Here is a 27,278-nt window from a genome sequence, read left to right as displayed (position 1 = left end):
TACTATTGTTGTGAAACAATAATAAAAGACTTTAAAGATGAAATGAGAGAAAATGGTAAGTTTGACTTTACTATTGTTATGAGAGATAAAATGATAAGATTGACTTTATTAAAAGTTAATGGAATTATCTACAATAATAGTAGGAGATAAATATTAAAGATACAACTATGTACTAACAAGGAATATATAAAGACTCCCATTGCACTCCCTCACACACACAAGAGCTATTTATCATTGGGCTTATTTGAAGGTGAATTTGTCAGATCTTAAGCAATTGTAATCCGAGGTAATCATCAATTCTAGCTTATTTTCCTAGTTTAAATTCTGTTGAATTATATAATTTGATAGTTGCTATGTTTCGAAAATTTCGCAGAGTCATGACCGGAGAGAAACAAGAAAGCTTCAAAATCCTAATGTTCCCATGGCTAGCTCACGGCCACATCTTCCCATACCTCCAACTCTCCAAAAACCTCATAGCAACTCACAACTTCACCATCTACCTCTGCTCCACCGCCGTCAACCTCCACTACCTCTCAAAACACGCCACCGCCTCTCTCCAACTAGTAGAGCTCCACATGCCATCTCCCCCTGAGCTCCCTCCCCACCTTCACACCACCAAGAACCTCCCTTCCAGCCTCATCCCAACCCTCATCCACAACTTCCAAGAATCAACCCTCAGCTTCACACAAACCCTCCAAACCCTAACCCGGACCTTGTCATCTTCGACACTTTCCAGCCGTGGGCCCCCAAGATCGCCTCTTCCATGGGGATACCTAGCGTCTACTTCTCTGTCTGCGCGCCTCCTCCATCTCCTACCTCCACCACCTCCACACGTATGGAACCAACGATGGATTCCCATCTCCGGCAATGAGCATGCCGGAGTCAGAGATAGCCCGGATGAGGAACCCGGTTCGGCCGAATATAAGGGGGCTGATGATGACTATCCCTTTGGGAATTATAGAATATCCACCGACATTGGATTGGTGAAGAGCTGTAGATGTATTGAAGAGAAATATGTGGACTATCTTTCGACCTTAAGCAAGAAAAAGATCGTTTGCACTGGTCCAATGATTGCTTCCGATGCTGACGGGACGACATGTTCGAAAGTCTGAAATCATGGAGTGGCTGGACAAGAAAGAGGCTGGTTCCACCATATACATCTCCTTTGGGAGTGAATGCTTTTTATCTAAAGAGCAGATTGGGGAGATAGCAAAGGGTTGTTGTTGAATAAAGATGTGAACTTTTTGTGGGTGGTGAGGTTCCCATTTGAGGAGAGAGACGGAGGGTTGAGGAAGAGATGCCGGTAGGGTTTCTTGAAGCGGTGGGGGAGAGGGTTTGGTGGTGACGGGATGGGCGGCGCAGAGGAGGATATTAGGGCATCCGAGTGTTGGAGGGTTTATGAGCCATTGTGGGTGGAGTTCGGTGACGGAGTGCTTGTATTTTGGGGTTCCGGTGGTGGGGGCTGGGATGAACGTGGAGCAGCCGTTGAATGCGCAATGGGTGGAGGAGCTTGGGGCGGGGGTGGAGGTTGAGAGGGAGGGTGGGGTAGGGGTGTATTATGGGGAGGAGATTGGGAGGGCGATTGAGAAGGTGATGGTGGTGGAGAAGGAGGGTTTGAGGAGTAGGGCTAGGAGTTTGAGTGAGCTGATAAGAGAAAAGGAGGAGAGGAGGTGAGAGAAATGGCTTCTAGGCTTTTGGACATTTGTGTCAAGAACAAGAGGATGGCATGAGTTCATTTGTTTGGTTTGATTGATCAACAACATTAGAGTTGTTCTTGTTGTTGTATTTTTTTGTTTTGTTGAAGATTGGGGAATTGGTTCAAGCTGATTGGTTAAATAAGTGAATGGAATGTAATAACATAAGTTTTCTTAAATCGCGTGTCAAAAATAAACGCTTCCATTACCGCAGAATGGAAGGAGTAGTATGATAGATATGACAATACTTCACAACTAACAAAAAGAACGACGGCTAAAAACATTTTTAATGCTATTAAGGATGCTAGTTTGGGCTGCTTCTGCTCTATAGCGTACGCTCTAGCCGGGGCTGGAAGTCTTGGGCGGACAGGCTGCTGCAGCCGCAGTTGCTGATTCGGGTTTGCTCCCGAGCTCGTAGGTGGCGCTCTCGGCTGCTGACGAAAACCACTGATGGTTCTGCCTTGGTCCGTTTCCCTTGCTCGGACACTCCCTCGAGAAGTGCCCGTTTCCTCCACAATTGAAGCATCTATTCGAGTTCGGTCCTCTACACTGCCCGAAATGGTACTTGGCGCAAACGTTACACTGAGGTGGTCTGGCATGGGGGTCGCTCCTTGGATTGAACGAAGTCTGTCCTCCTCCATTGGGGCGGTATCGCTTATTGTCATGGTGGATCCTACTCTCCTCCCATCTCCTCTTGTCATGGTTAGGACGTGGCGGGGGTAATGTCATTGCGTAGTGTTCCCCGCACTCTTCTCCTTTGGCATTGCTGCCTCTACATCCAGTGCGAGGGCTAGCGCCTCGGCGTACGTAAGGGTTCCGCGGACTGCCAATGCCATCCTAATCTCATGCCTAAGGCCCTCACGAAACTTATCGGTCAGCTTCTCATCGGTATCGGTCTGTTCCGGCACATAGCGGGTCATGTCACAAAGTGCACGGTCATACTCGGTTACAGAAGACAGACGTCCTTGTGTGAGGTTGTGAAACTCGGCTACTTTCGCCTTGCGGTAGCTCTTGGGTACGTACTTATCGTAAACTTCTGTCTTGAACTCCTCCCAAGTCATCCCGTCTATGCGATCCTAGGGCATGGTCTTTAACTTAGTATCCCACCAGAAATCGGCGGATCCAGTCAGCTGATGCGTCACGCAGATCATCTTCTCCGCATCATTGCACACTAAGGTTCGGAAGATGCGTTCCAAGGCACGTATCCAGGTTTCGGCTTTCGCAGGTTCGCCCATTCCGTCGAAGGTAGGAGGCTTTTGGTCAAGGAAAAGCTTCACGACTTCCCTATCTACTCGTGAGGGTGGTGGTGGTGGTGACGGCGGTCTTGGTTGCGTCACGCTTTGTTCTTCCGAAGCATGGGAAGATGGTTCCTCGTTCCTCACGTTGCGTCTAGGCGGCATTCTGATTTACCACACTCGAACGGTTAGCGCACTTACTTAACATTTCAAGGTAGTGATAGGGTACTTTGGAAGAAAAGATTTTAAACCCATTCACAAGCAGGGTCCAAAGAAAGACCACATAATAGCGGTTGCTAAGAAAACAGAGATCATAATAAGGTTGCACCATAAGGTGGAAAACACTCGGAAGACAATACTAAGAGCAAGTATATTCATGCAATAAGGATAAAAAGAGTGAAGACGGCTTCATTGCCATGTAATAGAATGAAAGGTGCGAATTCCCCATAAAATTTCAAAAATGATCCCAAAAGGTCTTGGTACAAGGAATGGAAAAGAACGATTCGATCGCGGAAGAAAATAACAATATAACAAAAAGTTCTTAGGAATCCAAAACGTGGGGAAAAGAAAACAAAATCGCTACTCGAGCACTAGCCACTTTTGGCTTCGTCCTCTTCGGGTTCTCCCGACTCTCCGACACTCTCGGCGTTCGAACTCTCTCCTCTCTCGAACGATCCTAACTCCTCGTCCTTCTTCTCGCTGCTTAGGGGCGAAGGAATCGAGGTAAGCATCTCTTCGGCCTCTCTTATGATCCTTCGAGTGGCCGAAACGCGCATCCTAAGGGTCCTTCTACGGGGAACGCGAGCAACATGCGGTTCCTCGTCATCGCGATACTTCATCTGGCGTGCTGCTCCTGGCGAGTACCTTTGCGTTGGCGGATGGAGTGGAGGTCCATCAACGGCGGTAGACATGGCCGGAAGTAAAACTCCCATTAGGCCGACGAAGTCTCCTCGAGGCGTGTATTTGGGAGGGCTAAACCAAGTGTAGGATACTGAGGCTTGAGCGGTCCACTCGCTCCAAGGGGAAGGTAGTATGTGGATAAGTCGCATGATTCCCTCGTGATGGGTAGTCCCGTACGCGTAGGCGTCAAGCCAATGACCATAGAAGTCGGTGACGAAGTTCGGAAGGAACTGCTCTCCGTCCCATTCTAGCTCTCTATAGCGCTCCACCGGAAAGTTCCTATTCTTAGCGTAACGGTGACGCATAAGGGCGTGATAGGGTTGGACCATCTACAAAAGGGGAAAAGGAACAAGTCAGCACCATCACAAAGGTGGAAAAGAATAGATAGTGCGTGATCTCAAATGGTGCTGCGAAAGTGTATAAGAGTCAAAAGATGGTGGTTCAAAACGTCGCGTCCAAGGTTCTCGTTCTTAAGACGACTATTCGTGCGTTCTCTATTCGCGTTTCGTCGAATCTCCACATACACTAACGGCCTTATACTAGTTCTTTCACGTTTCTAGTGTTGGTACAAGCGCTGTGATCGTATAGCTAAGGCATACTAGGTTCAAAAGTCCAAGTCTAAGCATAGCAACATTTCAACATAGTCTCACGCAATCACATTCGCATTTCACAACACTTTCACAAGTTCTCATGTAACATTCAACAAATCATTCAAGAAGCATCCCTTCGCATTCATAATATTTCTAGCACATAGAGCATACTTTTCACAAGTTCTCATATTCAACAAATCATCATTCAGAAAGCGTCACTTCTCATTCACAATGTTTCCAAAAGCATCAAGTTTCAAGCACAAGTCACAAAATATCTAGTACCTCTTTCCTTGCGGTTGAACGAGACGAGCTGCGGTGTTGAGCCTTCCACATTTAGTTCATTTACACAAAAGATTATAAAGACATCCTAAAGTTTGAAAAAAAGACTCTTGGGTCCAGAGCGGAAAGAACTGAGGCTCTGATACCAACTGTAACAGCCCGCCCTCCTAGGGTACAATAAATGCGGCAGGCTGCTACCCAAAACCGACTCCAAAGAAGTAAACATAGGCTAGGGTTCCATTTAAAGAGTATTGACCAAAAGAATTGAAAGAGATATCAGAGTATTTAATGCAACAACTTAACCTAGAAGTTCAAAAGGAGGTAGATATCATAAATGAAAATCAAAACCTTAAGAGTACGACACAATATCCACGACGAAATCACAAGAAAAGGGCTAAGGCCACAACCGAAAGTAAGATGCAAATATTCCAAAAAGAAATTCTAAAGTGTATCAAAAATTCAGCGGAAAACGACCAAGAGAAAAGCATAGCTATGTATGGTGACACAACTACACTTAGAGTTCAACATATCCTCATTAATTAATTAAGCTGCTCAACACCCGCCACCACTCGTCATCATTCAACCTGCACATAAGGAAAACACATGCGGGCTGAGTATTTTGAAATACTCGGTGAGCTCGTTGCCAAAACATTTTATAAGTTATGCCACCCTTACCAAGTGAACTCGAGTTTTAAGCAGTTATAAAAGAATATCACGAGTATCACAAAATATATTTTCATAGACTGGCCAGTCAAAATAACCTCCCATTTTCTCATTAATTAACAATCATTCCATGGTGCGACGAAAGTGTGGCCACACTTTTCGCCCACGAGACCGGCCGACTAGCAAGGACGGCTCTCGATCCCATCGTGTACACAGCCTGGTAGGGCTTGCGGCCCATACTCAGACCCGAATTCGTATAAGCATATCCAACAATCACATTAAAACAAACATAGGCATGGCATAACAGTTAAACCACCCTTATAACACCGAATAACATTTTGACAAAATAAAAGAGAGTTTTAAGAGTAAAGCCCACCTCGACTGCTTAGTTTTCAAGTAGATTTGCTTTTCCGTTATCCGGCTTCGCAACCAAAGTTTCACCTTTTAAACACATAGGCACATATCACAAATTAGGTTCAATACTACTCTTACTCATGCATGTCTCATTATTTTTCCCTCTTCCCAACGATTTATCTTATCATCACTAATTAATCAAGATCATGTTTATCGCACACGAAGACTTAACCATCAAACACACACTACACAACACATCAACACACACACACACGGCACACACACACACACGCCACACACACACACGCCACACACACACCCACGGCACACACACACACATGTTCCCACATCCCTTTTTATCCCTCTTTCACTCAACTAAGATGCATGAGGGTTCAAGAAGACCGATTAATCGGTTGGAAGAAGAAAAGAAGAGGTAGAAGAAGAACAAACATAACTCTTAAACAAAAATACCTCTTTAGCGAAAAACAATCGGTAGAAAACAAGTATTAGCCTTGATTCTTCAAAGTTCTTGGATTAAACTTCAATTTCTTCTCAAAGGATGAAGGATTAATGGAGTAATGTAGAAGAAAAATTGAGAGAGTGTATGGGGATGGAGGGGGCCGAAAATATGGGGGCTAGGGTTGGGGTTTTGGTTCTTATTTATAGAGTTCAACAAGATCTTTAGGTAATTAGAATAGAATATTTGGTAAGATCTCATTCTCCCAATTAAATAAATAAATAAAATAATATTGTGAAGTAGGGAAGAAGAATTAACAAAAATAGATCCTAGGGCAAATCTCCCTAGTTTTCGAAAATTAGGCTCTCAAAATAGCCAAGACTTTGTTTTGGTATTTTTCCATATAGAATAAGATATTATGGAGCAAAATAAAAATAAGGAAAATCCTCCATGAGGCAAGGTAGGGGCCGATTTCTATGCCTTTTAAATAAGGCATGGATTTTTGAATATTGACTAAAATGAAGTAAGGCAAGATCTCTTGAAGTATGGAAAGATTTGGTAGAATAATTAAATTCTAGGTATGGAAGGAAATCAAGTAAGGAATCAAATAAAATAAAACAATTCATTCCTTCCCAAATATAGTGATTTTCGAAAATCACTAGAAGAGTAAGGGGGCTCGATTTTTTTTCCATCTCTAAATAAGGAAATAATTGGCTCTTGGAATTTAATTTGGATAAATATCCCAAGGATTAAATAAATTCCGGAAAGATAGAAATTCTCTCTCCAAGGGGTCTAGGGTTCGAAAATTACAAGAATTAGGGTGATAAGTATTTATGGAAATTTTCTCTAATATTCTCACTCACCCATAAATAATTAATTTACCACATAATTTCACAAATAAATAAATCACATGCCACATCATTAAATCAAATAGGTTTGACTTTTCAAACTTTCAACGCAAACCCTAACTCATTGACCATATCAACTCATGAAATAAAAGCATTCTCGATGCCACGTCATCAACAATTAATTCTAGGGCTCAAAAATTAGGGTTCTAAAATCCCTTTTAATACTATTAGGATTTACTTAGATAGAATTAATCCATCATTATCCTAAAATTAATGTCTAGGTGTATATCATAAAAGATTAGCTAAGTCTCAATTTAAAATGCCCACTTGGATATATAAATCCGCATTTATCCAATTAAGACTAAATCCATTTAAAACACACCAATTAAATTTGAGAACTAAATTTCTCTTAGCTTTCATAAAATCACATGACAAGAAGAATCTTATTACATCTTTAATTCAAAATGATGCTTTCTAGATGAAATAAAATTCACCTTCATCAAAATTAAAGACAAAATTCAACTTAATAAATAATTAAGGATTTTAATAGCAAAATTAATGCTCTATGAATTTTCATACCTTTAAATCACATTTGATGTTATCTAGATGAAACAAATTCACCTTCATCAAAATTAAAGATAAAATTCAAATTAAACTAGGAATTGAATTCCAATTAAAATCCAATTAATCATTTAATACTTTAATAATTTAGGATTTAAGTAGCATGTTAATGCCAAATGAAATTTTCACTTCTTTAATTAAACCGATGTTATCTAGATGAAATAAAATTCACCTACATCATATTAAAGACAAAATTCAAACTAGGAATAGGATTCCAAATAAAATCCATCCAATTATTATATATATGTAATTTTCGAAAATTTGAAGGTTTAAAACAATTGAAAAACTCATGTCTTTTCCTTAGGTATATATCTAGGAAATAATTCCATAACACACCAATTAAAATATAGACAATTTCAATTAAACCTTAAAATAAAACATGAAAGCATATAGAGAGAATATTCTTTAAAATTCCATCCAATTATGGAAAAGCCAAAAATTAGATCAATCAAATATTGAATTTTCTTATGTTAATTACCATGATAATATCTAGATGGAAACAATCCACCAAAATCAACTAATTAACAAATTAAATCAATTTATTTGACCTAATTATTCCAATTGGCAAAATTAAAGAAGACAATTATTCTCTTTAAATTAGAATCTTGACTTAATTGCAAAATCATTCTAATTCCCACAAGATATTTAATTATTCTAGGTTTAGGATTTTAAACCACAATTATAAATAACTTGTGCCTTAAGAAACAAAAACACGAAAACGAAAAACGAGACGACACGACGATGCAACCCAAAACCCTAATTAGGGTTTGGGCCGCCACGGGCCACGCAGCAGCCGCTGCTGCCGCGTCTAGCCACTGCCGCCTCCCGCGTCTGCCGGCGCTGCTGCCACTGCAGCGTCGCCGCTGCCGTGCTCCCACTGGACCAGCCGCCGCTGTCTCCGCAACTTGGAACAGTGCAGCTGCTGCCCCAACCGAAGTCAGGGCCGCCGCTGTCCACCGGAGTTGCTGTCGCTGCCACTCCTGCTTTCCGACGTCGCAGCCGCCAAGCTACTGATCGGATCTGCAACCGCGAGGGCTGCCCGAAGACGACGCAGATCCCCGCTGCCTCTTGGCCACCGCCGCTGCCTCGCTCAGCCGGATCTGGATCGACGATCCCCGAATAAGCAAGATCCGCAGCCCGGTGTTCGAACACACCTAGGGTTTAACCCTTGTATTCCTTTGTTCGTTTTCAACTTTAATTAACTTGATTTATCGCGGTCGCTTCGCTTGACCGCGATCTTAAATCTTAATTAATCGTTTCTTAATATGTAACAATCTTTTATGTTCATATCAAATATGCATATTTAAACATCTAGCATTTTAGCAATTTAAATTATTCTTGCATATTAAGAACATAAAACTATAGATCTAATGAATACTTGCTTAGATCTAGAATATTCTTGTGAAAAACTTGAATAAAATCCAAGATTCATAATATTCTTTCATCGATCCAAGTATTCAATCATGGACCACTTTATTTCTTGATTCAAAAACATATATTCACTTAAACACATACATATATGTAATCAACAAACATATAATCTAGTATATATTACTTAGAATATATAGATCTAATGATGTTCATCATAGATCTAGAATATTTTTGTGAAAAACTTGAATAAAATTCAAGATTCATAATATTCTTTCATCGATCTAGAACATCATATCATAGATCCAAAAAGAAAATCAAGAAAAACATAGATCCAACACATATTGCATTATTTTCGAAAATCCCAAGTTTTTACACTACAATTTTCGAAAAATTCAATTAATCAAATACATAATCAGAGCCTAAAAATTGGCTCTGATACCAGTTGTTGGGACTACCGCAGCGGAAGACACGGAAACCAAACAGGTCCTAGAACGGATCTATTTAGGTGATTATGCATTCGACTCCAATTTCATGCAATTTACATAGATCTATAGATATAACATCAAATAAACACATAATCATGCATATTCGATGTAGATTCGATTGTTACCTCATAATCCATCATTGGATTGACGTTGCTAGCTGCACCACCCGGAGATCCTTGGTTTATCGACCACGAATCTTCCGTACTATTCCCTCGTCCTTGATTCTCCATCCGTGTGGGCGGATCTTAGAAAACCAATTAAATAACTTTGAATGAATCTAGGGAAACCCAATACAAACACCAAATTGTCTAGATCTAATCCTATGAATTAGGATAGATCAAGAACAATAATCAAAACCCTAATTCTCCCACGTGCTAGGCACGAAAATCGAGACCAAGAGGGAGAGAGAGAGAGGCGCCGATTTTGGCGGCTAGGGTTAGGGTTTAGTGTGTCTTGGATTGTGTGCTAGGGTTTCCCTTTCATTCATTATTTATAGTGGACCTTATTGGGCTAGTAAGGGGATCCATGGAATGACTTAAGTGTTGGGCTCACCCATTAGATAAATTACTAATTAAATCAAATGACCCATGATTTAATATATTATCAATGGAATATTATTTTATTCCACTAAAGAATAATATTGCACTCCCACTTAAATCACCAAATTACAAATAACTTGGGTCCATTTTATTTTATAATATTTCCCGCGTTTAAGATTATCTTGATCCGTCAATTTAATTCTTTTGTCTGCTATGTGACTAGAATTAAATTAATTCTCCAAAGAGTTTTTCTAGTTTGAAACTTTATTTATTATTCGTGGAATAAATTCCAACTGCGCAGTTTTCTGAATAATAAATTCCTCTTTCAAACACCTCTTGGGGATCACCCCTTAGGGATTTAATCATACCACACTGGGCACGCGAATTCTATGAAATAATATTCCAATATCTTCATGTTATTCAATTACTACCACCCAAGATATCATGAACTTGAGTTACGTACAAACTCTCACATATTGATAAGTCAAAGTGGCGTTTGATTGAATAAACAATATTGATATTAATATCATAGAATAGAAAATACTAAACTTTCTGAAATATATTCTTTCAGTAGATAGCAATAAAGAATACATTTCGGATTAGATCCTTTCAGTGCTTTACCACACCGGTGTTACTAATCTCTTCTTAGGTAAGAGAGAATTATCACAAACACCGCAACCGTACCAATAGGTAGCCAAAGCCTATCTAGGTTGTGAATACGTTTTTCTTCTTACTAGATCTGGCCAAGTCCCCTACTGGAAAACTCATGAGGAGATTCATCGAATTTCCCTACTTGACCTTCTTAGTAAGAAGCCTTAGACTTGTTTATTATATTTCAATAATAAACCATTATATTATATTATTTATTCTCATAAATAGGTAAACAAGTGGACGTGGCGTTTCTCGTATACATGCACAAGCTGACTGTACAAAGGCATGTACGCTCGAAGCATCTTTTAGTATACAAATGAAGAGGGGACAACCAGTGAATGGGAGAATTTCATAAATGAATGGAAGGGAGCTGCAAAGGATGTTAAAGCCTCAATGTTGAAGATTGTTGATGTCCTAATATTTATTAGTTAAAATGCATTGAATATAATTTAGTACGGAACATAATATCATTTTTAATCAACCTCATGTATGTTTTGTGTTATTTGAATAGAAAAATTTCTTCCGAATTTATCTTGGAAATGGAGTCAATCCATCAATGGGGATAATTGTCAAACTGTCAAAAACCAGATACATGGATATTCCATGGCAGAACGATACAAATAAAGTTGACTGTGGAGTTTATGTGATGCGCCATTTGGAGACTTACATGGATGGTGCTGACAAGAGGATTTTGATACATTTACAATGATACAGAAGAGAAGAAGTTTGAAAATGACAGCAAAAAAGGGGAAATTGATGTTGAAAAGATGATTAGAGATTTTAAACCCCCTGAATAGGGGTGGTGGTTGTAATAGTAACTTGTATGACTTGATAATAGTGCTTTGTAATAGTCGTTTCGATTATAATCACCCAAGATTATCATTTTATTAGTCAGAAGTATCATTTTATCTGCTGCAAGTATCATTTTGTCATTATATAATTTAGAAGTATCATTTTATCTCCTGCGAGTATCATTTAATAATTTTATCAGTCAAAAGTATCATTTTATCAGCTTATATATCATTTTGTCAGGTTAAAATATCATTTTATCCGTTGAGAGTATCATTTTATCAGCTTATATGTCATTTTTTCCAGCTTATATATCATTTTATAAGGTTACTGTATTTGCTGCGAGTATCATTTTTCCAGGTTAAAGTATCATTTTATCAGTTTATAAACAAAAGAATCATTTTATGCGCTGAAAGTAACATTTTGTTAACAAAAAAGTATCATGTTATCAGCCAAAATGTCATTTTATAAGCCCAAAGTATCATTTTATTAAACAAAAAATGTCGTTTTATACACCAAAAATACCTAAAGTATATCAAATGGCTTCGACCAAGTAGTTCAATCGTGAATTGACATTCCTTTGATCTCCCACAGCATAATTAAAGAAATTGATGAACTGTACAAGATTTGCACGTGGCTTTGTGTAGTTTTTAAAAAAGCTATTCTCCGATTCAGACATCGATGTAGTCCTAAGAAGCGACCCCATGGGAAAATCTCGAAAATAAACAGGAACCCAGAATTCTCTATCTTCAAACATTGATCCAAACCAGTGCACGTCTTCTAATCCATACTGTTCCATTATATCATTCCATATTATATCAAACTCATCATGCTCTAACAAATCAGACCAAACACATGCATTCAACTCTTTTTGAAATCTTCATTACCAAGTAAAGATTTGGGCAACTTATCTGACACCTTAACCATGATATGCCACATACACCATCGGTGCCTTGTTTGTAAAAGTACTTGTTGAACAGCAAGTTTGATCCTCCAATCTTGATCAGTGATAATCAATTTGGGTGCTACCCCCATGCATCGAACAAAACAACCAAACAACAAAGAATAGGAGTCTCTACCTTCACTTGATAACAAGCCAGCTCCAAATGTAACTTGTCTAGAATGGTTATCTTTTCCAGTGAATGGAGCAAAAATCATGCAATACCTTCATAATATAACATAAAAATGAATTATATTTTCATGCATATAGAAAAGTATCATTTTATCAGACTATCATTTTATCAGCCAAAAGTATCATTTTATCAACTGAAATATAATTTAATCAGCAAAAAGTATCATTTTATGTCTTTTAGCAACAAAAGTAATATACATGTTAGTGTTGTATGTCGAGTCAAATGAAATTACATCTCCAAACATATGATGATTTCGTCTTGAAATAGCATCACCCCAGAAGAGCCTAGTTAACTTTCCATGAGATCCTATCTCAATTTCATAATAGAAGGCATCAGATGATTCCTGTTGAGAACGCATATAATCAAAAATCATTTGAGCATCTGATCCATCAATGTTGAACATAATATCACGATAACCATTTCTAATATCAATAATATCACATCCAACATTTTCAGGTCCACCCATTATCTCCTTCAAAAGTTTGAATGTGAGAGTGGGACCAATATTACACCTGCCACAATCCTCCATAAACCTCCGATGGATAGGATCCAGATTGCGATTGACCATCATAAAATGCCTATGCTCATCCGCAACCATTAAAACCATTAAGTGATTATGATACTCAATAAACTGATAAACCTCATATCCTTTGCTCATGCCATCAGAAAAATAAATCATATCCTCTAACTTATCATTTCATCTCTAATCAGCAGAAATAAAACTCGTTGACAACAATCATCACATGTAACGATTCAACAAATTCCAGTGAGAAAGAGAGAGAGAGATGACCTTATGCATTTTGCTCTCTTTCGGATTCAATTTTTCTGTCTTTCTCGAATTCTGGTTGTTTTCTTTCTAACTGGGGATTTCAGGAGTGAGATTTGCTTTAATTTTTCGTTTGCTTGATTTCCCTCTTTTTCCTTTGATTTTGGCGGGGTTTACATTTATCTATTTTTTTTGTGTCCAGACTATATATACTAGGGGTGTCAAAATGGATATCGGGAATTGGATACCCGATATCCAAACCCGAAATATCGGGTAATTGGATATCCGATATCCGATTTTTCGGGTTTCGGGATCGGGTTCGGGTATAGGATTTTTGGATTATCGGGTATCGGATAACCCGATACCCGATCGGGTATACCCAAATTACCCGAATTACCCGATTTTTTAAATTAAATTTAATAAATTATGTATTTATTTTATTATTTTAAAATTTTAATTAAAAGTTTATAGTTAATTTTCTTAAAAAATAATAAAAAAAATTAAAATTAAAATCCAAAATCGGGATTGGATACCCGATTTTTCGGGACTGGATACCCGAGTCGGGTATTTGGGTACCCAAAATCATTTTCGGATCGGGTATCGGGTATTAGATTTTAGGAAATTCGGGATCGGGTACCCGAAATTTTCGGATCGGGTACCCGCGGGTATCCAATTTGACAGGCCTAATATATACCATCAATTTCAATATTCAAGTGATTTATGTGAGGATTTGCCAATAGGGGTAGAGTAGTCTTTTCGACCGAGAGCAGCCACAACATCGATAATGCAGTGGTTTTTGGTCTGTCCGGTCCTTTCCGAGGCATCCGCAATGCAAGGGATGGGTCATGTTCAACGGGATGGAACGTATTCAAGCCGTCAAAAGGGGCTCACGGGTCGGACGTTTTTTTTATCAAATCAAATGTCAATTGAATCCATAAATTAGTCTAAATCAATTGAAAAGATAAAATGAAATGACATTAAAGATGAAATGAGAGATAACATGATAAGATTTGCTTTACTATTGTTGTGAAACAAAATAAAAGACTCTAAAGATGAAATGAGAGATAAAATGGTAAGTTTGACTTTACATAGAGATAAAATGATAAGATTGACTCTATTAAAAAGTTTTAATGGAATTATCTACAACAGTATTAGGAGATAAATATTAAAGATTCTACTATGTACTAACAAGTATATAAAGACTCCCATTGCACTACCTCACACACACAAGAAATACTTATCTTTGGGCTTATTTGAAGGTGAATTTGTCAGATCGTAAGCAATTGAAATCTGAGGTAATCATCAATTCTAACTTATTTTCGTGGTTTAAAAATACTGTTGAATTATATAATTTGATAGTTGCTATGTTTCGAAAATTTCGCAGAGTCATGACCGGAGAGAAACAAGAAAGCTTCAAAATCCTAATGTTCCCATGGCTAGCTCATGGCCACATCTTCCCATACCTCCAACTCTCCAAAAACCTCATAGCAACACATGACAACTTCACCATCTACCTCTGCTCCACCGCCGTCAACCTCCGCTACCTCTCCAAACACGCCACCGCCTCTCTCCGCCTAGTTGAGCTCCACATGCCATCCCCCCCTGATCTCCCTCCCCACCTTCACACCACCAAGAATCTCCCCTCCCGCCTCATCCCCACCCTCATCAACGCCTTGCAAGAATCCATCCCCAGCTTCACGCAAACCCTCCAAACCCTAACCCCGGACCTCGTCATCTTCGACCTTTTCCAGCCGTGGGCCCCCAAGATCGCCTCTTCCATGGGAATACCTAGCGTCTACTTCTCTGTCTGCGGCGCCTCCTCCATCTCCTACCTCCACCACGTCCACACGTACGGGACCGAGGCCGGATTCCCATCTCCGGCAATGAGCATGCCGGAGTCGAAGCTAGCCAGGATGAGGAACACCGTTCGGCCGAATATAAAGGGGGCAGATGATGACTATCCCTTCGGGAATTATAGAACATCCACAGACATTGCATTGGTGAAGAGCTGTAGATGTGTTGACAAGAAATACGTAGACTATCTTTCGACCTTATGCAAGAAAAGGATCGTTTGCACAGGTCCAATGATTGCTTCCGATGCTGATGAGGACGACAAGTTCGAGAAGTCTGAAATCATGGAGTGGCTGAACAAGAAAGAGGTTGGTTCCACCATATACATCTCCTTTGGGAGTGAATGCTTTTTATCTAAAGAGCAAATTGGGGAGATAGCAAAAGGGTTGTTGTCGAATAAAGATGTGAACTTTTTGTGGGTGGTGAGGTTCCCATTTGAGGAGAGGGAGAGAAGGGTTGAGGAAGTGATGCCGGTAGGGTTTCTTGAAGCGGCAGGGGAGAGGGGTTTGGTGGTGACGGGATGGGCGGCGCAGAGGAGGATATTAGGGCATCCAAGTGTTGGTGGATTTTTGAGCCATTGTGGGAGGAGCTCGGTGACGGAGAGCTTGTATTTTGGGGTTCCGGTGGTGGCAGCGGGGATGAATGCGGAGCAGCCATTGAATGCGCAATGGATGGTGGAGTTGGGGGCGGGGGTGGAGGTTGAGAGGGAGGGTGGGGTAGGGGTGTATTTAGGGGAGGAGATTGGGAGGGCGATTGAGAAGGTGATGGTGGTGGAGAAGGAGGGTTTGAGGAGTAGGGCTAGGAGTTTGAGTGAGCTGATGAGAGAAAAGGAGGGAGAGGAGGTGAGAGAAATGGCTTCTAGGCTTTTGGACATTTGTCTCAAGAACAAGAGGATGGCATGAGTTCATTTGTTTGGTTTGATTGATCAACAACATTAGAGCTGTTCTTCTTGTTGTATTTTTTTGTTTTGTTGAAGATTGGGGAATTGATTCAAGCTGATTAGTTAAATAAGTGAATGGAATGGAATAAACATCAGTTTTCTTAAATCGCGTGTCAAAAATAAACCCTTTCACTACCGCATAACAGAGGGAATAGTATGATAGATATGATAATATTTCACAACAAAAAGAACGGGTGCTAAAAACATTTTTAATGCTATTAAGGATGTTAGCTTGTGTTTTTAATCAAACCAAAAAAGCAAGCTAAACAAAGGGTAACCAAGAAAGGACTAAGGCCATGCTTGGTATGATGGAATGGAATGGTGAAATGAAATGTGATTCCTACTTCCATTCTATTCATTTGCTTGGTGTGATGGAATGAATGAGGGGATGGATGAAAATACAAAGGAAATCCAAGGAAATTGACATTCCATTCCATTCCACCCTCATTCCATTCCACCATACCAAGCATGGCCTAAGAAGTGCATCCTCCAAGCAAAACTAGAAAATCACAAACTAAACAAACATCAACCAAAGCCACCAACATTGGTTCCTTTGCTCACCAATCATAGAGCGGTTTGAGCCTTTTCTCTCCTAAAAAAAAAACTATACCAACACTTCATAAGTGTCCTTATTATAATCAAAGCAAAAAATAAGATAATTTGACCTCAATATCGGGACACTTTCTTTTGCGTGTAGTCATTTTTGAAAAAAAATTCAAATGCTATTAATTGCATCTTAATTTTTGTGTCATTAAAAGAGACTTCCTCCTACCACCAAAGCAAGGCCGAGTATGGTCAGGCACGCGTTTTACAAAATGTAGTAAAAAATGTGTGGAAAAGATTAGTGGAAGGTGAGTCTTATTTTTATAGTACTCCCTCCGTCAATAAAAAATAGAGCGATTGGTGTATGACACGGGTTTTAATGTAAAATTGGTAAAAGTAAGAGAAAAGGGAAAAAAGTAAGAGAGAATGAGAAAAAGTAAGTGAGAAGTAGTGTTAGTGGAATGATGTGTTCCATAAATGAATGTGCTCTATTTTTTGTGGACGGCCAGAAATGGTAAATGTGTTCTATTTTTTGTGAACGGATGAAGTATATATTTATAGTGAAATATGAGTTAATAAAGTTAGTGGAATGTAGGATCTATTACTAAAAGTAGTAAAAAGAAAAAAGATATTCATAGGTGGATTTACGAAAATAGAAATATGAGAGATTATTAGTGGAACGAGGGAGTAAATTTTTTTAGTGTTTGACTGTTTTTCAAAAATGTATAAACAATGATGTAATTGACGGATCAAGAAATTGTTCTCCATTGGATCGGACGAAACAACAAATATCATATTTAAACGATAAATTTTTTTACAAAAATATAGTACTAGTAATTATACCATAAATAATCTAGTTGGCATCTAAAATATAACTTTGTATTGCATATAGTATATGCATAAAAAGAAGTTTAAAAGGTTTAAATGCTACATGTTCGTACAGAGAAATGCCACGCTATATGAAATAATATAATCAGAAAATAACATAAGAAATGAAAAGTGTAGAAAAATAGCACTTTGTAAATATTAGTAATATGCATATATAAGGGCATTATGATTATTTCAATCTAATATTTGTCTTCTAGAGAAAAGAGTGCAGCCATGTGCTCTGAAGATGAAATAAGAGATGAAATGATAAGTTAGACTTCATTAAAAAGTTGATGCAATTATCTGCAAAAATTAGGAGATAAATATTAAAGTATATCTAGCTACTATATGACAAGAATAAATTGACTGTAAAGATTAAATGAGAGATAAAACGATAAGTTAGACTTCATTAAAAAAGTATATGGAATTATCTACAAAAATTAGGAGATAAAGATTAAAGAATATTCAGATACTATGTAACAAGAATAAAAAGACTTTCATTTCACTCCCTCACACACACACAAGAAATATTCACTCTGGGCTCATTTGAAGGTGAATCCTCAGATAAATGCGTATGCAAGTAGTAATTCGTGGTGATCTTCAATTCTAACTCATTTTCATAGCTAAAAAAGTGATAAATGTATCTAATTTGATAGTTGCATGCTTTGATAAATAGTATAAAAATGAAAGAATATGTTTATATGTGGTTGTATCCGAAGCTTAGTCGAATCATTGGGTATAGTTGTTTATGTGATAGGATTGAAATACTGCAAAAACTATAGGTGTAAAAAGTGGCATGTGTTATGATATGTTTTCCTCCTATACATGCTAATGTTCTATCGACATATGCTATTAGTCTATTGTTGGTAAATTGTTTGTGTACTCATGTTTTGAAACCGAGCACATTAGTGGCACTATCGATATTAAATAGGGTTATGTCTAAATCTCTTAAATCTTGTCTCACATTGACTTGATGATGATCCTATAATCCTTTCTCATCAGTATAAGTGTGAATAACCATCTTCCTTATTAGACCGAGTGATCCCATTTCTAATAGGTTATATGATGTTATTGATGCTATTAAGAATATTTGATCTTATTTTTCTGTGCTCGGCCTTATCGTAACGGTTTCCTATTGTTTCGTGTTTCAGAAAATTAGGACAAAGAGATGGCTGAAAAAGGAGTTTCATCAATGGAGGCAAATCAAACTATGCTAAGCATTCTAATGTTTCCATGGTTGGGGCATGGACATGTATCCCCTTATATTGAACTAGCCAAGAATCTTTCAAAGAAAAACTTCAAAATATACTATTGTTCAACGCCTGTCAATCTCGATTCAGTTAGAGGAGCCCTTGCTAGGAGCTCAGATAGCCCCACAATCCATCTAGTCGAGCTTCATCTGCCATCATCACCCGAGTTTCCTCCGGAGTACCACACCACGAAAAATATACCACCAACTCTCATTCCCAAACTCTTTGAGGCATTTAGCCAATCAAAATCAAGTTTCTATACCATAGTTTCCTCCCTTAAACCTGATATGGTGATATACGACAGATTTCAGCCGTGGGCGGCCTCAGCTTCCTCGTCTCTAGGCATTCCCGCCGTTAATTTTACACCAGGAGCAGCTTCAGTGCATGCATTTTACTACCACCTCTTAAGAAAGAGTGATTCTCCATTCCCTTATGATGCATTGTATCTTCAAGACTATGAAGAAAGGCCCTCTCAAAACGCAGTTGTGTCAAAGATCATCCAGGAAGATGATAAAAATTCTGGATTTGCTCATTTCGAGCTATCTCAAGACATTATCTTGGTAAAGACAAGCAGAAGTTTCGAAGGGAAGTACATGGACTACTTATCAGTTTTGCTGCAGAAGACAATTGTCTCTGTTGGTCCACTTATTGCACGAGCAGCGGGTGAGGATGATGATTCAGAGATCTTGCAATGGCTGAGCAGCAAGAGCCAGTTTTCAACTGTTTTCATCTCTGCCGGGAGTGAGAACTACTTGTCCAAGGACCAGATGCAAGAGGTAGCTAAGGGGCTGGAGATATCCAAGGTGGACTTTATATGGGTTGTGAGGTTTCCTCAAGGCGAGAGAGTTTCTCTAGATGAGATGCTGCCAAAGGGATTTCTCGACAGAGTGGGAGAGAGAGGCATGATTGTTCAAGGATGGGCACCGCAGGATGGCATTCTAGCACATCCTAGTGTTGGGGCTTTTGTGTCTCATTGTGGTTGGAACTCTACACTCGAGAGCATTCATTTTAGTGTGCCGGTAATAAGCATACCATTCAAGCTTGACCAGCCACTGAATGCTAGGTTAATGGTCGAGGCCGGTGTGGCTATTGAGGTGGTAAGGAATGGAAGTGGAAATTTCAGCGGCAAAGAGTTTGCCAACGCAATCAAGAAGGTGATTTTTGAAAAAACGGGCCAAGAAATGAGGGAGAAGGCTGCAGAACTGAGTGAGAAAATGAAAAACGAAGATGAAGGTGTGATAAATGAAGCAGCAGAGCAACTGAGGAAAATTTGCATGGAGCATAAGCAGAAGTAGTAACACCTTCTCAAACAATCATATTGAGTGAGCTGCATATCAATGTTATCAAATAAATTAATGAATAAAACTATCTGCTTTAGCAAAATGAGAGCTCTGCAAACACAACCTAAAATCAAGGTCTATAACAATAGACCAATCCAGTCATATCTTCTCATATACTAATATACTTATGTACCCAATCACAATTAAGAAATCCTATATAGAAACCAAAGTTTCTAAATCAATTGATGTTCAATAATGAAGTTAGTATAACTTGCCTCAGCATATCATCCATGAAGCTGCTTCCATCACCTCCGAGCCTCATTGTGGCTGTGAATGTCATCACATTCTCATCACAAACATCGATACTTGCCACCATAACTTCAGCCTGAGCACTGAGCCACGCATAGAGGGCAGTTGAATGGCGAGTAACGGTGCAGTATCGAAGATGGTAACATTTCACACGGCCAAAATCTAGACTGAGAAATCTTCTTTTATAGACGAACTATAATCAAATTTCTTTCATCGTAATCAATTTTTTGTCAACATGAAATGCTTGAATCATGTATACGGACGAACAAATACAAATCGTAACAAAATCGAGAAATAATATCCTAAAACGGAATGCAATCAAATAAATCACATAGCTAATGATCAAAATAGCTCAGCAGATTTACACTGATCCAGTTGATTTAGCCCCCAAAACAGTATCGACAACTAAAAGTACAATTCGATCCAGTTAACCTTCCATCTAATCAGCAGAAATAAAACTCGTTGACAACAACAATCACACATGTAGCGATTCAAAATTCCAGTTGGAGAGAGAGAGATGACCTTATGCATTTTGCTCTGTTTCGGATTCAACTTTCTGCGTCTTTCTCGAATTCAGCCTGTTTTCTTTCTGATTGGTGGAGATTTGCTTTAATTTTTCGATTCCTTGATTTCCCTCTTTTTCCTTCGATTTTGGCGGGTTTACGTTTATATATATACCTTCAATTTCAAATGCGTGTGATTTATGTGAGAGATGATTTTCCAATAGGGGTAGAGTAGTCTTTTCGACCGAGAAAGCAGCCACGACATCGATAACGCAGTGGCTTTGGTCTGTCCCATAGGTCAATGCGAGACATTTTGCGGTCCTTGCCGAGGCATCCGCAATGCAAGGGATGGGTCATGTTCCACGGGACAGAACGTATCCAAGAATGACATAATTATTATATCTATAACATCTCACTTTGATCCGACGTGCGTTTTAAGAAATGTAATAAAAAGTGAGTTGAAAAACTTAGTGGCATATGGGTTCCACTTTTATATTTTAGTCTTATAATAAAATGTGAGTAGAACTGAGTTATTGGAATATGAGGTTCAGTATCAAAAATAGTAAAAAGTGAAATGAGACAAATTTTATGGAACGTACAGAAATAGAAAAATGGGACAAACTTTTAGGACAAGAGGGCATATGATATAGAGGAGTTAAAATAAGTATAGTGGGAAAATTAGAATGAGTAGAATGAGTTTTGGTAATTAAGTTGTCATTTTTGAAAAATCAAACATTGTAACGACTGAGTCACTGAGCAATGTTTCGATTCCAGTATATTGATATCTAGGATTTAAATGCTACATGTAGGTATCAAGAAATGTTAAATTATATGATGAGAAAATAAAATAAGAACAAAAAGTACAGAATTAATAGCAACTTTGTAAATACTAATAACTAGTAAGGGTTATATGATAAGGTCAATTTAAAATATTCATCTTCTAGAGAAAAGGAGTGTAGCCAAATAAGAGATAAAATGATAAGTTAGACTTAACAAAAAAGTTGATGGAATATTATTATCTAAAATAATTAGGAGATAATACAAAAGAATATTATACTATGCAACAAGAATAAAGCTTTAGAGATGAAATAAGAGATAAAATGATAAGTTCGACTTCATTAAAAAATTGGTTGAATTAACTACATTAATTAGGAGATAAATATTAAAGAATCTTCTATATACTAATGTAATTAACAAGAATATAAATAAGTTAATCTCACTCCCTCACACACACAAGAGATATTCATCTTTGGGATCATTTGAAGGTGAATTAGTCAGATACGCATATTGTAATCCGAGGTAATCTTCAATTCCAACTTATTTTCATAGTTATGAAAGTGTTAAGTATTTGATAGTTGCTATGCTTCGAAAATTTTGAGGATGAATTAGCATGTGTAAAATCTTGAATTATTGGATAATACTAGTATGTGATTCTAGAATAGAATAACCATGAGTTGATACTTTATACTCTTTCTATCCCATTAAAAATAAAACGTTTTCATTTTTTTACTATCTCATTAAAAATGAAACATTTTCTATAATGGAAACAACTCTATTTCTACTTTTTCATCTCTTTTACTTTACTCTTTCTTCAATAACTCACAAAACAACACTACATAAAATCTCGTGCCGATTTCCAAATATTTCATTTTAAGTGGGACGGAGGGATTATATTCAAAGTTAAAATACCATACTTGTAGTTGTAGAATCTAGAAGGATCGAAAATATTGTTATATAGTCGTAGTAGTTAGAATGATTATAGAAGTATATGATATAAATTAATATGATTGAATTTGCAAATTGCATGGAAAATGAAATGTATGGTCAAGATTATGGTGATCAAAAAATATATATGCGTAGGGGTTTAATGCTATGAATTTATATGATTATTTGTAAGACATATAATGTGATTTTATCAGCATTTATAAAGATTGTTGATATGTTTTGGTAGAGTAGAACTTATATGATTGGGATTAACATCTATAACGCATTATGGTTATATTGCATGGGAACGTATAATTAATATACTTACATTCACTAGGATGTGAAAATAGAATTTTATTCCCTATACAGACATATAGATGGCTGAAAACAGGGTTGCATCAATGGAGGCAAATGAAACTATGTTGAGCATTCTAATGTTTCCATGGTTGGGGCATGGCCATGTAGCTCCTTATCTTGAACTAGCCAAGAATCTCTCTAAGAGAAACTTCAAAACATACTATTGCTCAACACCGGTCAGTCTCGACTCAGCCAGAGGAGATCTTGCAAGGAGCTCAGATGGCGCCACGATCCATCTAGTCGAGCTTCATCTGCCATCATCACCCGAGCTTCCACCAGAGTACCACACCACGAAAAACATACCACCAAATCTCATTCCCAAACTCTTTGAGGCCTTTAGCCGGTCAAAATCCAGTTTCTCTACCATACTTTCCTCCCTAAAACCTGATATGGTGATCTACAACAGATTCCAGCCGTGGGCGGTAATAGGACTAGCGATCCTATTGATGAATTGAACACTCAAACTTGCAGAAAAACTTGATCAAAAACTCTAGCAATGGCCTAAAGTTGTAACGTGGACAGGGGATGAGAAAATAAAAGTTTTTTATTGCTTTATTTCTCTGGACTCGATCTAAGGGAATTCTATAATTTATAGAATTCCCCCTGCTTGATTCGGACTTACGATTCGGGAAAGAATCAAGAAGAAAACCCGAAAAGATTTGACTCAATCTTAGAAGGAAAAAAAACGTTCAACGAAATAAGGAAAATAATAATTAAAAATAGCAAAACAAATCTAAAGGAAATCCATGGTTTAATAGGTAACGAAGTCTTTATACTTCATGGGCCGAGATTGGACACGTTTGGGCCGATCATTCTTCGATGGTCTACTCATGCTTCGTCCTCTTCCGCCAACTTCTTCCTCTCTTGCCGCCGGCGACGTACAATCCGGCGTTACTTGTGTGTCAAGCTCCATGGTCGTATCAGGCGGCCACAGCCTCCTCGTCTCTAGGCATTCCCGCAGTTCATTTGGCAATAGGAGCAGCTGCAGTGCATTCATTTTACTACCACCTCTCGGGAATGAGGAAGTCGCCTTTCCCTTAGGATGCATTGTATCTTCAAGATTACGAAGAAAATCCCTATGAGAACCCGGTCGTGTTAAAGGTCATCCAGGAAGATGATCAACATTCTGGATATGGCCATTTCAACCTATCTCAAGACATTATCTTGGTAAAGACAAGTAGAAGTTTCGAAGCGAAGTACATTGACTACTTTACTTATCTGGCTTGCTGCAGAAAAAAATCGTCTCTGTTGGTCCACTTATTGTACGAGCAACGGGTGAGGATGATGATTCAGCGATCCTGCAATGGCTGAGCAGCAAGAGCCGGTTTTCGACTGTTTTCATCTCTTGTGGGAGTGAGAACTACTTGTCCAAGAATCAGATGCAAGAGGTGGCTAAGGGGCTGGAGATTTCCAATGTGAACTTCATATGGGTTGTGAGGTTTCCTCAAGGGGAGAGAGTTTCTCTAGACGAGATGCTGCCAAAGGGATTTCACGACCGAGTGGGGGAGAGAGGCAAGATTGTTCAAGGATGGGCACCACAGGATGGCATTCTAGAACATCCTAGCATTGGTGCTTTTGTGAGTCATTGTGGTTGGAGCTCTACGCTCGAGAGCATACATTATGGTGTGCCGGTCATAAGCATGCCTTTCAAGCTCGACCAGCCACTGAATGCTAGGTTAATGGTGGAGGCCGGTATGGCTGTGGAGGTGGTAAGGGATGGAAGTGGAAATTTTAGCGGGCAAGAGTTTGTGAACGCAATCAAGAAGGTGATCGTTGAGGAAACGGGCCAAGAAATGAGGGAGAAGGCTGCAAAACTGAGTGAGAAGATAAAAGGCGAAGATGAAGGTGTGATGAATGAAGCAGCAGAGCAACTGAGGAAGATCTGTTTGGAGCATAAGCAGAAGAAGAAGTAGTAATACCTTCTCAAACAAATATATGAAGTAAGCATTATATATCAATGTTATCAAATAAATGCAATGAATAAATGAATAAAACTATCTGCTTTAGCAAAATGAGAGCTCTGCAAACACAAGCTAAAATTAAGGTCTATAACAATAGATCAATCCAGTCATATCTTCTCATGTACTAATATACTTATGAACTCAATCAATTTATGTCAACATGAATGCTTGAATCATGTATACTGACGGACAAATACAAATCGTAACAAAATCGAGCAATAATATTCTAAAACGGAATGCATCAAATAAATCACATAGCTAATAATACTCCAAATAGCTCCCTCAAAATTCAAATCTGCATGAATGCGTAGGGGTTTAATGCTAAGATCTCATTTGATTATTTGGAATGGCATATAATGTGATTTTATTGGCATTTATAACGATTGTTGAATACATTAATTTGGCTAATGAATTTATTTTGATATTTGATCATGAAAATGTGGCATCGGATAAGTATAATAGATGGGTTTTCATCTACCAAAAGAAGTCTAAGTATAGAAATACATACCATATATGGACCGTCAGATTTAGAGATTAATGGCCACGATATGGAATGACTCCTTGTTTTGGTTGGGTTATAATAAGACGGATTTGTGTCATGTGAGGGGTAAATTAGGAATCAAAAAAATTAGGAACCGTCATTCCTTTTTTCAAGTGCGGATTAATTGGGAGTCATTACTCCACACTTTAAACTCTTCCACTCTCCCTCAAATCTTCTTCTTCTTCCACAAAATTCAGAAAAACCCTACCTCCACACAAAGCGGCTACTCCACAAGATCGGCTACTCCACAAAATCGGATACTCCACAAAAACCATCATCCTAATTTACTATTCTGAAATCGACGAGGATGGTGAACCAAAAGCCTACTTAAACAATGATCGACACTCGAGCTTCTGGATCGGCAAGGCATGACGGAAAAGGTTAGTAAGATTTCGTACGATTGACTTAAAATTGACAAAATCTAGCAAAATTTTCACTTCAATTGGTTGGATGTCACGCAGTTTATCAAAGAACGATGGTAAAGAAGAAGATACCGCCGATCTCGAAAGCACCGAAAGGGTGTTTAGATTACCACTATTTTAATTAAACGATGTTTAGAGCTTGTAATTCTCGTTTTTTAAACCATGTTTATATGTCGGCTGGATGTCATTGTTACTATATATTATTTCATCTGTAAGATGAGATAAACTTCCATTACAATGACCTTGGAATGCTTTCCTCTTGTTTCTTGTAGACGATAGCCCATGTGATGAGCATTACTCGACACATTGAGTCATAGTAAATGAATATTTGTGTCATAGCATTGTTAGGTTAATTTGTGTCATAATATACCAACATTCGAGGCATGACATAAAACTACTGAGTACCAGAATATCTCATACAATTTGATCGAAATGTCCGTATCAAACAAACTGAATATTAGTACGACCGAAGAATATTCTCATGTTTTGAACATATTAAATAAAACAAATACACGATTGTTCTCATGTTCTAAACATATTAAAAAAATCAAATATTAGTACCACAGAAGAATACACAAACAATAACCAAAAGCATCATCTATACTTTATGCTTTTGGGTCATACTAAACGAATATTTGAGTCATGGAAACATATGGATAAATTGGGTCATAATAATCGAATATTCGAGACATGACATAAAACTACTGAGTACAAAAATAACCTTATAATGCCCAAAACATCATCTATTCTTTTGGGTCATACTAGATGAATATTTGGGTCATGTAAACTTATAGGTAAATATAATTGAGTCATAATAATCCAATATTCGAGTCATGACAATGAACAGACGAACAATCTGTAAGATAATTATTCACGAAGAATAAATCTTCATAGAATGAAGTATAATGGAAGATTGTAGGGATTGCCGATGAAGATGAAAGAGATGAAGGAGTGGCGAAGGAGTTGAAGTTGAAGAATCTGATAACTCATTAATCACGTACATGATTTGTTAGTGGAAAAAGAAATATGCAAGATTGTAGGGATTGCCATAACAATCGACATCACATAAGGACATTACTAACCTTATACAATTTTTAATGATTAAAAAAATATACTTATAAAATAAATGGAGCTGCCATATCTTTTAATCTTATGATCATATTGTCTAATCTTATGATCCAAAATCAGCTTGTATTTCTTTGTTTAAGTGTATTTTTTTTTTATCATTTCCCATTCGACTAAAATAATAAAGAATTTAAGTATTTGAATTAGAAAGAAAAGAAAGATTCAAATTGATTTAACATATGAGAAGGTAGAGTTAGATTCTTAACATTGTATGTATCGATTTATTTTATTTTATTATTGAAGACTAATT

General features: G+C 38.0%; 3 protein-coding genes, 1 long non-coding RNA gene and 1 pseudogene across 4 annotated transcripts; all 5 read left to right on the top strand.

Annotated features, from left to right (window-relative positions):
• The first annotated feature begins 377 nt into the window (after positions 1-377).
• LOC125221420 (UDP-glucosyltransferase 29-like) lies at positions 378-1,112 on the top strand. Its single transcript, XM_048123540.1, has one exon. The coding sequence runs from the start codon at positions 378-380 to the stop codon at positions 1,110-1,112; it is 735 nt and encodes a 244-aa protein (XP_047979497.1).
• Positions 1,113-15,153: 14,041 nt separating this feature from the next.
• LOC125221419 (beta-D-glucosyl crocetin beta-1,6-glucosyltransferase-like) lies at positions 15,154-16,128 on the top strand. The gene has a single exon (XM_048123539.1). The coding sequence runs from the start codon at positions 15,154-15,156 to the stop codon at positions 16,126-16,128; it is 975 nt and encodes a 324-aa protein (XP_047979496.1).
• Positions 16,129-18,768: 2,640 nt separating this feature from the next.
• LOC125218645 (beta-D-glucosyl crocetin beta-1,6-glucosyltransferase-like) lies at positions 18,769-20,121 on the top strand. Its single transcript, XM_048120362.1, has one exon. The coding sequence runs from the start codon at positions 18,769-18,771 to the stop codon at positions 20,119-20,121; it is 1,353 nt and encodes a 450-aa protein (XP_047976319.1).
• A 2,902-nt stretch (positions 20,122-23,023) lies between these two features.
• On the top strand, positions 23,024-24,987 carry LOC125224561 (annotated as a pseudogene).
• A 389-nt stretch (positions 24,988-25,376) lies between these two features.
• LOC125224562 lies at positions 25,377-26,174 on the top strand. The gene is made up of 2 exons (XR_007176885.1): positions 25,377-25,861; positions 25,943-26,174. It is a non-coding gene; the product is annotated as an uncharacterized LOC125224562 (long non-coding RNA).
• The last annotated feature ends 1,104 nt before the right edge of the window (positions 26,175-27,278 follow it).

Source organism: Salvia hispanica, chromosome 4 (genome assembly GCF_023119035.1).
Source record: "Salvia hispanica cultivar TCC Black 2014 chromosome 4, UniMelb_Shisp_WGS_1.0, whole genome shotgun sequence".
In the NCBI taxonomy this organism is placed as follows: Eukaryota; Viridiplantae; Streptophyta; class Magnoliopsida; order Lamiales; family Lamiaceae; genus Salvia; species Salvia hispanica.
The sequence above is the reverse complement of the archived record's forward strand: the minus strand, read 5'-3'. Positions and strand labels throughout refer to the sequence as shown.